The following is a 13,934-nucleotide window of genomic DNA, read 5'->3' as shown; positions in this document are numbered from 1 at the left end:
CGTGCGCCACTTTCCAGTGCCTCACGCCACTAGTGCCCAGATCCCATGTTCTTACCCTGTAAATTCCAGAAGCCTTTTTTATCTGGGAAACGCCCTGCGCCACTACGTGTGGTGTGCGCCATCAGCATGAGGCGCATGGAATAGCCCCTTGTGGCTCAAGGCCCTTCGATTCAGATGCTCTAAATGTACCAAAATCCAATAAATGTCCTGATTTGGAGATCCAGTGGCCTAGCTCTGACCTTAAATCGTGATGTGTACTTGGTCATATATTGATCAAATAAATAAATAAAACAAGATTGAGAACAATGATTGATGTGTTTGCCCATCTTTCAAAGATGAACATCAAGATCATGAGTTTAAATCTCATATAATCATTTAAATTCATGCACTTTAATTACTGTTCTTTAATTTACAAGAACTTTATTATTCTGCCCTTTAATTTTATGCCTTTAAATTCAATGCCTATTGTTCATTATTGTGCTAACTCCTTTATTCTTTATTCTTGTATTATGAACATGCATCATATTTCTATTATGTGAATGAATGATTGATTGTTGGTTAGTTTGTATGATTCTATGATTCTGAGAATAATGTTTATTTTGTATTTGTGTTGATTATGGATATTTTATTCTTATTATGCTTTAGTATTATATTATTGCAAAATGTAAAGGGTCCATAAGGATCCCTATTATTGCTTATATGTAATATTAATTGGGTTTGGAAAATTTGGAGGGGCAAGGGTAGATTATAATAATTAGGGTGGTTTATAACTCTTTTCTCATCCCTTTATTTGTGGATGCTTTATGTTTCATGTTTATTACGTTTGTTATAATTTGTCTGAATGATATGGTTTTCTAAAAATTGCATTAAAATTGTTTTACGTCTCAAATAAAAGTTGATCCCATTATTAATTATTGTGAATCTTTGGAAAACGTGGAGACTGATTTAGTCGGGCGAAATGGGTGCCTAACACCTTCCTATTTCGTACATAGCTCCCGAACTCGCCTCTAGTTTAAAACCAGATTAACCGATTCCAAAGAATTGATTAATTCGAGTATGTTTCCCTAATAAGGGTGGCGACTCCATAATAAAAATTTTATCAAAATAAAAGAGCCTTTTTCGAGAACTAAACGGGTTTAATAAAAAAAAAAACCAATTTGATAAATAAAATCAATCAAATCCGTTCGATTCGGTTCTTTTCAAATCCAAACTTTTGAAAAAATCATGCATCCTCAACTTTTCCAATTATTTTTGAGCAAAATTTTGTCATTAGTGCCACGTTGGATTAGAATGAAGCATTCACACTTTGAACATTGAATTCACGCCTATTATTCCAGCTTGGCAAGGGGCTCATAAATTACAAAAAAAATTAAGTTAAGGTGCTTATTAGGTCCCCCGCAAAGTCTAGGTTGACAAATGGTTAAAATGAAAAAATTCACGGGGGATTTTATGCATTCAGCTGGATAGTTTGATATAATTGGTATTAGATGTACTTATGTAACGGATAATACATGTGTTTTTTTATGTAATGAATATTACATCGATTTAAGTAATGAAGATTACATATGTAATCTTAATTACATTACATTGTTTAAAAAAGTCTAATCAAATAATGTAATTAGTCATATAATTTATTTTTTATTCTATTACATGGTTGATTACATCATACCAAACGTGACCTTAAAGTTCTAGTTGTTTGATTTTCATATTAAAATTTTTTTTAAAAATATGTATTAAAGGCAATGTGTTATGTATCTATTATTTAATTTATTTTTGAACAAAAATATTGTATAAGAATAGTTTCCTAAATCCAACCACTCATTTTCTATTTTATTTTATTTTCATATTTCTCATGAAAAATCTATCCGAATCAATAAATAAAAAAATCAAACTATTACTTATGTGTTATGATTTAGTTGGCAACGCAGACTTGACATATGAGAGAACTTTCGCTTCGATTTCCACTAAATACAGATGCATGTAAGACCATAAAATTTTAACTATGATTAAGCCTCGGGCCGAATTCGGAGACTGTGTGCAAGATTGTTAAAAAAAAAAAAAAAAAAAAATCAAACTATTGGCGCGAGAGGCACCATATAAAAAGTTGGAACGCCAATCACTCAGCGCGCTCAAAAATTTGAATTCAAACAACTCACTCCTGTTCTTTTCTGTGTCGCTCCACCGCCATGTTGTTGCCGGACTCGCAAGCTTCCGACCTAGATCTGGACGATTTCATCGACGAAGAATCAATTCTACCTCCACAATCCTTCACCAATTCTTCTCCTCATCAATGTTCAAAGGGCCACCGCTCCACTCTTTCTCTTCCGACCAACCACGGCGGCGCTATCTGCCTCCTCTGTCTTTCCAATCTCATCACCAACCCGCAGTCTCCTACTTACCATGTCTCCTATGCCCTTTCACAGCTCTCAATCGCTCTCTCTCATCCTTCTTTTCTCCATTCTCTTCTCTCTTTCCATCCTCAATTCCTCGTCTCCCCTCTCGTCTCCGCTCTCTCCTTGTTCGACGATGATCCCCTCGCTCGCCAGCTCATTGATCTTATCACCACTCTCTGTGGGTCCCGCGATAGATCTCTCTGTGATGAGTTTGTTTTGAGAGTGGCCGATCATATCTCCTCTGGAACTTTGGTGTGGAGTCGGCGGCAAGTGTATATGGTGAGTAACGTTGCGTTATTATTGAAACTAATTTTCTGTTTGCTTCCTTGGAAAATGAAGCAAAATTATTTCCGATTTAATGTTTTTTACTCATCCATTTTTTTATTGGATTGATAAAAGATGATGTTTAACTTACTTGGGGTTGGGAATAAGCTCAAACATTAATATAATTAAACAGTAATATTTGCTGGAACTTCAAACGGGGAGTGAAGCTTACTAGAGCTTTTGCGAGGGGGCTTAAAGATGCTTAATAACTAGTGGAGTTGTGAGGTTTAGCAAGAATGGTAAAATAATAATATTAGCTCCTAATGGTTAATCACTTATAATAGATATTAGGAAGAAATTATTGCAAGGATATAGCGCTGGTTCGTGTGTATGATGATTCAGGTTTTGTTCATCAAGTGATTGATTCAATCTTCAAAAGGATTATTATTACGAACATGAATGAGCTACTCTTTAATAATATTATCTCGTCAATAGTGCTATTCTACCGCTTTCAAACTAGAATCAGTTGATGCCTCTGGTACATACAAGAACTGATTGACATGCCAATTGGAGAAGATTTTTCTGGCTTAACTAGCAAAAATAGTTGGTGTTGATATAGAGTCTAAACTACTGAAGCTGGTTCGCACAGAGGGAAACCGTATCTCTTTGCTTCACGATAGAGTTTATATGTGTGAGAAATGGTAATTTCAAGCCCTATAGTTTGGATAATCTTGGATTGTAATAGCTTAGAGCATTTTGACATTGTATAATTGTTTCAATTTTGTATTTGCACGCTTTTGCTTTCTGTTCTTGGTTTTCATTTTATGCTGAAAAATGCTTTGCAGTTATGCTGGATTAGTAGTGTGCACATGCCCTAATCCAGAATAGGCATGTCCAAATTTTCTTTTCTTATGTCTTTGCTTATATTTTAAGTACCCATTTATTCAACCATGCAATGTGTGTCTGACTTGGGTGCATTAAAGTAAAGTGTGATCAGGTGAAGTAGCTGAGGTTTACAGACATACAGGGGAAAAAAAAGAGAGTATAGACGGTAGAAGACGGAAAGAGAGCTAGAGTGAGAAGACTTGTGCATTAGTTGATCATGATTGGGATCTTTAGTCTTTACCCTTCATCAGGGAGTAGTAATTACAGAATTTGGTCTGTAAGTTTAACAGCATGCATCAAGACTCGTTGAATTCTTTCAAATAAAGTGTTCTCTTGCCAATAATACGGTGAAAAATAAATACCTTCATTTATTAATCTCCACATGTGATCCCAAGTGCAGCTTCACTGCTTCGGGGCCCTCTTGAACTGTTCTATAAATGATCCTTACATTCAAATTAAAGACAGAGATGCTCTTTTATCCAATCTTGTTACAGGTCTTCAGTTGCCAAGGTAGCTACGAAGGACCCTCTACAATCATAATTTACTTTCACCATGCACCAACTGCATAATTTCACTTCTCTCCATGCTTTTTTGCTCCTTTGGTTCAGTGAAGAAATCCGGGGCGAGATCTTGTTTGTTCTGTACAAACTATCAATCCTCCAATGTCAGCATGAGAATGGTGATGTAGTTGACTCTCTTTTTGCCTTTTGTCCTAAGCTCTTGCATCTGTCCCTGGAAGCCCTTGTGAAGACCCAAGATGATACCGTCCGACTGAACTGCATAGGTAAGAGAGATTCTTCTAGACATTTCCTTTTTCAATCTTATTCTTTTTTGCATTTATTATTTCAGTTCCCATGCTGGATTCCTAGTATGACATGTTTATTGAAATCTTTTATAGAAAATGTCTTCGGAACTATGAGAATATGGCAATTTTACACTAGTTTGCACACGTTAGTGGCATGCATACCTTAATTCCTCATTACAGCTAGAGGAAGCTTAAAATTTATGATCTCTTTTTCTCAAGGACTGGATTTGATACAATTCAAGCGTTTTACCTGTGTTTATGATACTGCAAGGACCTGCTTACCTCATCTTCTCTTTCACCTTCTCTTAACTAAGAACTTTTTGTCCTTGGTCCTAGCATTTTTGACAACTGTTGCTCAGAAGGGGTTTTTTGAGAATGCATATGCAAATGACACAAGCAGCATGAGTTCTGATGAAGCCGATAACTTTATGCAAACAACAGACCATGGAGTGGATAGTCCTCCTCTGAATCTCTTATTTGCTGAGGCCATTAAAGGACCACTTCTTTCATCAGATAGGCAAATCCAAATCGGCACACTAGATCTAATCTTTCATTATTTGTCATGTGAAGGAGCTCCAGGAAGACAGATCCAACTTTTAGTGGAAGAAAACATTGTGGACTATGTTTTTGAAATACTGAGACTGTCAGGTAAGTGAACTTAGTGTGCACATTCACACATTGAAGTCGACACTTCGAAGTTCATTCTAGTACTAGGACACATTTTCTGAGCATTCAATTTGCAAATATTACACAGAATTTACACTTCCCAACCATCCGATATTGTGATTGCATTTTGCTTGAACTATTGCACATTCAATAAAGATAAGCATGCTATCTTGTCAAGGAATAACACATTCTCTTTTTCAATGTCAAAAGTGAAGTTCTTATTCTGCAAAATGTAGTTGTTGAGTGCATCAATTTCTATGTGGACAGAATGTAAGGATTCAGTTGTCAACTCTTGCCTACGCCTTCTTGATCTTTTCTCGAAAGTTGAGAAAGGTTTCACAGAAAGATTGCTCATTGGATTTCCAATTTTAATTCCAATTCTATCTCATGTATCTGAAGTTCCTTTTCATCCTGTTCAATATCAAACACTGAAGCTCATATGGAATAGCATTTCTGATTTCCCTGGAATCATATCTACTTCCCACATTGAGGAACTAGTCCTTGTTTTGGCAAAGATGTTTAAGAGGCATACTGTTGGAGAGATGGGCATGTCTACAGAGACATTCATAACAGTCTGCTCAATTTTTGTAGCTCTTTTAAAGTCTCCATCATTCCATGGAACTTCAGATATAGTATCAACAGTTAGAGAAGCAATAACTCATGCCATTTTAGCTTGTTTGAATATCTCTGAAAAAGATCCAAGTCAACTTTTGCATGCTTTATACCTGCTTAAGGAGGCATATGGATGCGGCAGCGAAGAAATATCCAGACACAAATCTACTATCACAGAATTACAAAGTTGTATTGTGGATATATGCACGTCACACATCTTACCTTGGATTGCAACAATCATCGATGAAGTGGATGAGGAAATTATCTTGGGGATACTAGAAACTTTTCATTCTATACTGCTTCAGGACTCTGATGTCCAAGCCATACAATTTGCACAGATATTGGTTAAATCATCTTGGTTCAGCTTATCATTTGGATATCTAGGGGTATTCCCTACAGAAAAAATGAAATTAAGAGTATATCTAATGCTCAGTTCACTTGTGGATGTTCTTCTGGGAAATGATACTGGTCAACCCATTAGAGATGCTGCTTCAAATCTTCCAACTGATCCTATTGATCTGTTATTTCTTCTTGGACAGAAGACCTCCCAAAATCCAGCATTGTCTAGTTGTCAATCTGCTGTTTTGCTGATTTTACATACCAGTTCTTTACATAATGACAGGTATCGCGCTCCATCCTTTAATCCTGGTTGATATGTTAATTTACACATAACATGAATAATTACTTGACTTCATTAAGGATCTATATCCATAACCTATCTATCTCATGTTTTTGAATTTTATTTCACAGGCTTGCAGATGAGAAATCTGTATTAGCTTCTCTTGAACAATATATTCTTGTCAACAGCAGTGAGGCCACCCATCCATTAACAATGGTGCAACTAGTAAATCTCTATGGTCTATATCGGAGTTTTGCCAAGATGAACTACCACAACTACTACAGTCCGGAAGCTGAGAAGATCCTGTTTCACTTACTGACTGAAACTGAATGGGATTTGCCTTCTTCAAGAATTCACTTGGTATCACTAAAATGGTTGTTTCAGCAAGAGAAACTCAAAAAGCCTTTGTCTTACCAAATCCTAAAATTTTGGAGGAGCAATTGCTCAAATGCCACCCAGATTGTTGTTAATGGGGAACATAGTCAAATTATAAATGAGCAAATAATTGCAGAATTGGCAACATCAGAAGACAGTTATGTAGCAAGGCTTTTGGTATGCCTATTGACGCAGCAGGTAGAGGAAATAAGCCAAGAGACCGACGTTATATCAATAGTAAATCTTTTGGCAACAATTATCAGCATCTCTCCAGCTGCATCAGAACAATTATGTATGAATGGATTTGGCAATGCAATCCGAAGTATCTACTATAACCCTAGTTATTTTTCTTCCCCATCAATGTTCAAAGCCACCTCGCTTTTAGTGTTTACTGTTCTACGTTCAGTACACCCTGAAGCACTTTGCGATGATGAGGCTTGGCTTGCAGTGACCATGAAGGTACTGAATCTCAACTTGAGCTCATGTATGTATCCTCATAATACCTTGAAACTGATTGGCTCTTTTTCCTTGTTTTATAGCTGATGGAATTCCTCAACCTAACCATTGATGCAAAAAGGTGGTCTACGGAAGGTCTACAAGTAATTGCCTGTTTGTCCTTGATTTTGCACCAATCTACCAGCAAAGTGTTGTTAGGAGCTTCAAAAGCCATCATCTTTAATACTTCTCTGGCATCTATGATAAACAACATCATCCATGAGGCCTGTTCAAAGGGACCTGCTTTGCTTGATTTCAATGAAGGAACAAGCATTGGTGAAGCACTGATATTTGTGCTTTTACTGTTGTGCTTCTCTTTAAGATGGTAAGCGCTCTATTAAGAACAACTATATCATTTCATGCTGTGAATCTAACTTCTCTCTATCTTAGTTTGCAAGTTCTCCTCCCTGGGGCAGTGGATTGGCAAATTCTACTTGATCCATCTAATGGGGAACAGCCATTTTCAATTCTCAGCATCAACTGCCATGACTTGTGTAGGCTGATGCATTTCGGTTCTCCTCTAGTAAAACTTGTTGCATCATATTGCTTGTTGGAGTTCATTACAAGAATATCAGAACAGATAAACAGAACAAAAGAGGAACTAAAATGTTCAATCGGTTACCTAATGTCCATGATAGCTATATTAGAAGGCCTAATATTTTACAGTGACATCCAAGTGGCCATAAACTGCAGCCTATGCCTATCAACAATCTCAAGATGGGAAAAGCTGAACATGAAGGAGACGAGGGTTACTGCAGATAATACCTGGTGCAGGCTGATTGTAGAAGAGATGGCACTTTCTTTGGCTGCTCCATGCTTACCATCAAAGTCATTCGCTAATTATCACAAGCCTGCAGTTCATGTAGCAGTCTCATTGCTAAAACTTCAAAAACGTCCCCAGTGGATGAGCACTGTGTTTGATGATCCCTGCATTTCTGGTATAATTAAAAACCTTGCAGCCAGTAACGTTAGCATTGAGATGGTGCTTTTATTTCGACAGCTGGTAAAATCTGAGTTCTTAAAGGCAGACCAAATTGCTTGTTTAAATAGGGTACTTCAGGTATGATATGGTTCTTCTGCTAATGTACAACTCAAGTCTTAAAGTGACCTCAGGCTGGTTTGATGCTGATTCTGGTTTATGGTCTCCCTGAGCTGTAATTGAATCTGCTGGAACTGGAATTGGGTCGGCTTTAGCAATTGCATTTTTAGTAAATACATATATATATATACACACATACACTTCAGAACCTGATGATTTCCAGTCAGTTCCAGCCAGTAAGACCGGTTCCTTGGTTCCTCCCCAAGAGGAACTGATCCATCTGATTCAGTCTGGTTCTGAACCATGGGACCATGGTTCAGTCCATTCCTGAACAGGCCCTTGGCCACACCTGCTTTAGGGATAGCACTGTAACATTTAGAAACATAATACATAATATTATATTCATTATATGCGTTTTCATTACTTTGCAGGAATGCAGGAAGCATATATCCACTGGAGATGTTCAAAATAACAGTACAGAAGAGCATACGGAGAAAAGGGTGCCCATAACAGATGAATTAGGAGAAGTTTGTGAGTATCTCATTCACTTGATATCATCTGACATGCATCTAGATGATGATTCCGTCAGTTTAGGAACTGGGAAAAAGAGATTGTTAGAAGAAATAGAAATGTTCTTTAGGACTTTGACAGTACAAGATGACAACTAAAGGAATCCATGCATCAACAGTGCTTTTAATCATTTTTTTAAGTTACTATTCAAATTGGTAGCTGTTATCTGTAGTTCTGTACATCTTGAGGATTACGCTTTGTACAGCTTCGGCCTCTGAAAAATCCCTGGGTTCTGGAAAGGCCTTGGACTGTTTCTTGGAATGCTAGTATAGCTTTGCTATAAACTGTACAAGGTTGACAAAGGTCGGCATATTAATATTAGTTTTTGTTTGTAGCTTCCTAATGCAACTCAGTCATTTTTTTTTTTGACTCGGTAGTCATTCAGCTAAGCAATACTGTTGGTCCATTTCATTAATTGTAGTTTAGTTTGTTAAGTATGTTGAAACTGTTACTTCTTTATTGAATATAAATACACGTTTGGGATTTGAATAGAACTATGAAGTTGAATCTTGATTCATTCTGTCCTTTCTTCATTCTATCTTTCTTTCTTTCTTCATGTTTGAAACATTTAGTGGGTTTTATCCTCTTTAGTGAATATATGTAACAGATTCAAATACCATTTTAGTTCAGATTTTCTGATTCTTTGGGGACTTGTTTGTTTCACTTTGGAACTGGAATATGAATATGTCAAAATTCAAAAAATGTGATTCCAAATTTATTTTTTAAATAAGCAAAATGAATTTGTTGAGTTATATTAAGAATAATTTCAATATAAATTCAACTGATGCAAAAATAAAATATTATAAAAATTAAAAAATAAAATCATATACTCTAAAAATTGGATTTCGTTCGCAATTTCAAAGTGAAAGTGAACCAAACATGACTTTACACTACCCTAAGAAAAGTAAGTAATTATAATACTAAGAGACCATTTTTAAAAGATATGTAGAAGAAAAAATTCGTAGAGACCTGAATCAAAAGGATTTAAAACCCAAAACGAATCTAATTCAAATCAAAAACCAACCAACCCAACATTTCTAGTCAATGATCTATAAGTTGGTTTCAAGATGTGTCAAACCAAAATGAATTACACTACATAACCTTTTAATAAAAAGAAAATAACACATAAATTAAATCCTCCCCACAAGCCGTAGATGCTCCCAATTAATACTCAACTCCCTTCTTTGTATATACTAATTTAATTGATATCACAAAATAAAAACCAAGCAGAGTCATTGTTCCATGAAGAAACGAATCCACCCAGTTTAAGGTTTTTTCTAATCTTGGTATCAAATGATGCAAACAATTAAGTATTAGGCAATATCAAGAAAACATGTCATGCTTCTCTATAGAATGAAGTGATGCTTTTAGTTAGTAACACAAGCAAGTAAAGCTTTATGATCTAAAGTACTGTATGCTAATTGAGTCAGCGCATCTTGATTCTTGGTTTCACTCATCTACCTTCAATTGAGGTTGCTCCTTTCTATTATTCTTTGCCACTAAATCAATCATATCAGAATAAGTCCACTTCTTTTCTCTAGCATTAGGTTCGAGAGAGGCGTATGCCTCTTCACAACTTCTAAGGAACTTGCCCTTTCCAAATGCAGTGAGAACCAGGGGATCTGTTTCCATTTCCACGCATCTGTAAAGAATGCCCATCCTTCTCCATGAATTTAAAATTCCAATCCCATGAAACCCTAAGTCATACGCATCAAATAGAATTCCAACAGTCACCATATCAGGTTCCACACGAAGGTTTGTTAACTCAGAGAATAATATCTTCAAGCGCGAGAAGTCTTTCATCTTCAGGTAGGCTAGCAAAACAATATTTACAAATGTTACATTCCAAGAAACTTTTGATTCCTTTAACCCTCTAATTAGAGATTCCATGCCTTGTTTGCTCAAAGAACAAGCATTAGAAAGGAGGCGTAAACACCAAACAAGATCTGTGTTACCAATTCTTGAAGAAAGATTGTCTCCCAGGTCATTCAATTTCGAGAACATGAAATTTTCAATGTAAATCTTGGCTATTTTCCTAATTAAATCTTCCTTCAAATTAGCTTTTGATTTCCAAACCCTTTTTAAAATCTTCTCCATCTTTTCAACCATACCAAACTTCACATAAGCCTCAAGCATGGCAATCAAAGTAGAAGATTGAGAATTCATCTTCTTTGTTCTCATGGATTGATATAGCTTTTCCATTCTTGCAAGCAAACCAGCTCTTGAAAATTCTTGGATAAGCAAATTATAAGTGATACGGTCTGCGGAACACCCATCCATCTCCATCTTCTTCAAGCACATACCCATCTCATCATACATTTTGTACTTACCATAAGCTTGAATCAACCCATCATAGGTATAACTTTCCAAAGACAAATTCATTTCTTTTATTTGACTAAGGTAAAATAGGGCATCATCAAACTTCCCACTTTTAGCATAACCATGAATTAAAGAATTGTAAATTTGCTTAGAAGGACTCAGACCAAAACTCTTCATTTCATTAAACGCCAAAGATGCATCTTCCATCAGACCTTCTTCACCTAATAACCCTATAATCTTCTCATAGTTAAGTTCATTAATTCTTGATTTTTCTCTGTCCTTCCAAACATTATACACCTGTCCAAAAATACATAAGTTTGAACTTTGAAGTACAAAACCAAGAATCTAAAACCAGAAATTGAAATCAATTTCCGGTTTTTTTTTTTTTTTTTTTTTTGTTAATTAAGCTAAAACTGAATTCCAACTCATAAACAAATTAGGCTAAAATACGAACTAAACCAAAGATCATTAATAAAATAAATTCCCTATCTTTTTTAATAAGAATATTAGTATTGTATCTAAAATTCTCACATCTTTCAATTAATCATTGAACAAATTAAGAACTAGAAGCAGAAACCCAAAAAACATATAAAAAAGACTTGGAACTCCAAATCATAAATATTTCAAGAGAGAATACCTGGAGCACCTCCTCGGATCTGAAGGAATGTTTAAGGAATCTGATGGTAAACCAGAACTGGTCTTTGGACCAATCTCCATCATCATGAAGAATCTGCAAAGGGCAAGAGCCTTTCATGTTGAGCTTAGCAAGCAAGATTTTGAGCTTCTGGTGTTCATGGTAGCTCTCCATAAGAAGGGTTTTGTGCTTTGTGGAATCATCATCTTGGGGAATTGCCTGCAATGGAGCTGATATGTGGAGATTCATAATGGGTTTACAGAATTCTCAAAAAAAATTTTCTCCAATTTTCCTAATTAAACAGAATTCTCAGTTTCCCTTAATCTTATTTACAAAAATCCCATCCACCAAGTAATTCCAAGAGAAACTGAGTGGTCTAATTATTTACATGCACCCAAGTCTAACTCTAATTACCCTTTTCACTTTACTCATTGTTTAACCAACATCAAATTTAATCAGCACCATACAAGAGGAGCAAGAAAGGACACTGCTTGAAATGTCAAATATGCTCCTAGAATAAACGAAATAGAAGAAATAACAGTAGTTGGAGAAGTTTACTTACAGAAGCAGCAGGCAAATGAGACGCAGATTTTTCAACAAAAGCAGCAGGTAAAGCTATTGATATCCTAGAATGCTTTCCACTGCGGTTGTTCAGGAAGCAAGAAATGCAAAAAGGAGCAGTATAGAGTCTAAGCGGCAAGCGAAGCCGCTGTACCGGGTTGAGCCGACGGTTTCTTGGATAACCGCCGTCACTTGGACCCAGACATGTACGGATTTGGGTAACGCTCGTCAAGAGAGAGGATGAAGCAGCCGTTGAGGTTGGTGCAGTCATTGAAGTACTGAAAGTAAAAGTCATATCATATCATTTATCAAAAGAATTAAGGTAGATTTACAAAATAAGAAAGGGAACCAGAAAGAAGAAATTTTCTGGCTCTCATGTTAGCCGAATACAATCGATTGATTCAGCCCTCTTCCTCTCTTTATTGCCACTTCACTGAACCCTTGATTCCAGTTCAGGGTGTGGGATTTATGTAGACCTGTTCATTCGTCTAGAATTGTATTTTGAATGAGAAAGGGTAGAATTGTATTTGATTCTATTCAGCCCTCAACGTTTGTAATTGAATGGGCTAAATTAAGGGTGGCCACGGTTCCGGTTCCAAAAAAACTGGAACCGGAACCGAACCGAAAAGTTTCGGTTCCGGTTCTGGTTTGGAACCGAACGGTTCCGGTTTTGATTCCGGTACGGTGATAAAATCGATATTTCCGATCGGTTTTCTGACGAATCGCATAATTTTAAATTTTAAATTTTGAAGACCGGTTTTCAAAATTTAATAAATTTGTGAAAGTTATTTGTAAAAAAAATACAACTAAAAAATTAAAAAATACTTCAATTAAATTTATTTTTTTTAAAAAAATTCCTCAACTGAATTTATTTTTTGTTCAAAAAAGTTTGAACATAATTTAAAAAAAAAAAGGCTTGAACTTAATTTTTTAAAAAAAAAAAAATTAAGTTGCCTACGTATCCTCTTGGGATTTAGAGGAATCAAAGTCCACGTAGTTCTTACTTACCTTATACCAATTTCACCCCTTTTACCTTAATCGCTATTTGCACCACCGGTTGATGTTCCCGTTGAGGACCTATCGTATAAATCATATAAATCTTCATTTTCTTTTAGATTTTCTTGTGCTCTTAGTTCGGCTTTGCTCTAATTATCCACGCATAATTGTGCTTCTAATGAATCGGGTGTCATACGAGATCGTGTTTCATCAAGTTGTTTCTTCCTTGACTAAAAGTTTGTTCAACCGCAACAGTGGAGACCGGAGCTGCTAAAACTTGTTTTGCAATTAAAGAAAGTATTGGAAAAGTATTGGTGTGACGACTCCACCAATCTAAAATTGGAAAATCAGTATCTGCATAATCATCACCAAACTCAAAAGAAGTGGTTAGATAATTATCAAATTCAGAAAAAGAACTAGATTCCCTTGGTCTTTTTTGTCTTTTGTAGTAAAACTTGTTGAGCAACACCAACACCACTTACCCTTTGTGTTGAAAATTGTTGAATATTAGATTGAGAAGAATTAGAAGTAGATGAACTAGAAAATTGAACAAATTCATTATATAATTGCTTAATATTTTGTTTAACTTCATGCAATACTATATTTATATTAACATTATCTTCTATATCAAGATTTAATACTTCATAAGAAATAGTTAAATATTCACATAAAACATCAATTTTACATCTAGGATCAAATAC

The 13,934-nt window shown here is 35.7% G+C and overlaps 2 protein-coding genes across 3 annotated transcripts; one reads left to right on the top strand and one right to left on the bottom strand.

Moving 5' to 3' along the window:
* Positions 1 to 2,107: 2,107 nt before the first annotated feature.
* On the top strand, positions 2,108 to 9,217 carry PRD1 (putative recombination initiation defect 1). 2 transcript variants are annotated; one of them, XM_012223133.4, is made up of 9 exons: positions 2,108 to 2,672; positions 3,943 to 4,052; positions 4,151 to 4,326; positions 4,684 to 4,995; positions 5,281 to 6,247; positions 6,376 to 7,078; positions 7,159 to 7,439; positions 7,505 to 8,174; positions 8,585 to 9,217. In XM_012223133.4, the coding sequence occupies exons 1-9, from the start codon at positions 2,187 to 2,189 to the stop codon at positions 8,819 to 8,821; spliced, it is 3,942 nt and encodes a 1,313-aa protein (XP_012078523.1). In that variant the 5' UTR covers positions 2,108 to 2,186; the 3' UTR covers positions 8,822 to 9,217. The 2 variants fall into 2 exon arrangements, with proteins under 2 accessions (XP_012078523.1, XP_037492422.1); XM_037636494.2 differs by having other exon boundaries at positions 2,554 to 2,672; positions 4,037 to 4,326.
* Positions 9,218 to 9,757: 540 nt separating this feature from the next.
* LOC105639098 (Pentatricopeptide repeat (PPR) superfamily protein) lies at positions 9,758 to 12,768 on the bottom strand. The gene is made up of 3 exons (XM_012223041.4): positions 12,239 to 12,768; positions 11,680 to 11,895; positions 9,758 to 11,339 (listed from the first exon to the last, which is right to left on the bottom strand). Exons 1-3 carry the CDS (start codon positions 12,530 to 12,532, stop codon positions 10,173 to 10,175), a joined length of 1,677 nt encoding a protein of 558 aa, XP_012078431.1. The 5' UTR covers positions 12,533 to 12,768; the 3' UTR covers positions 9,758 to 10,172.
* Positions 12,769 to 13,934: the final 1,166 nt, after the last annotated feature.

The sequence above is a fragment of the Jatropha curcas genome, chromosome 5 (genome assembly GCF_041381405.1).
Source record: "Jatropha curcas cultivar XTBG-Jc1 chromosome 5, XTBG_Jcur_1.0, whole genome shotgun sequence".
NCBI classification, from domain to species: domain Eukaryota; kingdom Viridiplantae; phylum Streptophyta; class Magnoliopsida; order Malpighiales; family Euphorbiaceae; genus Jatropha; species Jatropha curcas.
This window is presented reverse-complemented; position numbering and strand designations above follow the sequence as displayed.

Bases quoted from the DNA above. Each gene is read 5' to 3' on its own strand.
- LOC105639098 (XM_012223041.4), bottom strand. From the start codon at position 12,532: ATGACTTTTACTTTCAGTACTTCAATGACTGCACCAACCTCAACGGCT. The intron at 11,896-12,238 runs GTAAGTAAACTT...GCTCCATTGCAG, and splicing joins CTCATTTGCCTGCTGCTTCT to GCAATTCCCCAAGATGATGA. The intron at 11,340-11,679 runs GTATTCTCTCTT...ATTTTTGGACAG, and splicing joins GATCCGAGGAGGTGCTCCAG to GTGTATAATGTTTGGAAGGA.
- PRD1 (XM_012223133.4), top strand. From the start codon at position 2,187: ATGTTGTTGCCGGACTCGCAAGCTTCCGACCTAGATCTGGACGATTTC. The intron at 7,079-7,158 runs GTACTGAATCTC...CTTGTTTTATAG, and splicing joins GGCTTGCAGTGACCATGAAG to CTGATGGAATTCCTCAACCT. The intron at 7,440-7,504 runs GTAAGCGCTCTA...TCTCTATCTTAG, and splicing joins TTGTGCTTCTCTTTAAGATG to TTTGCAAGTTCTCCTCCCTG.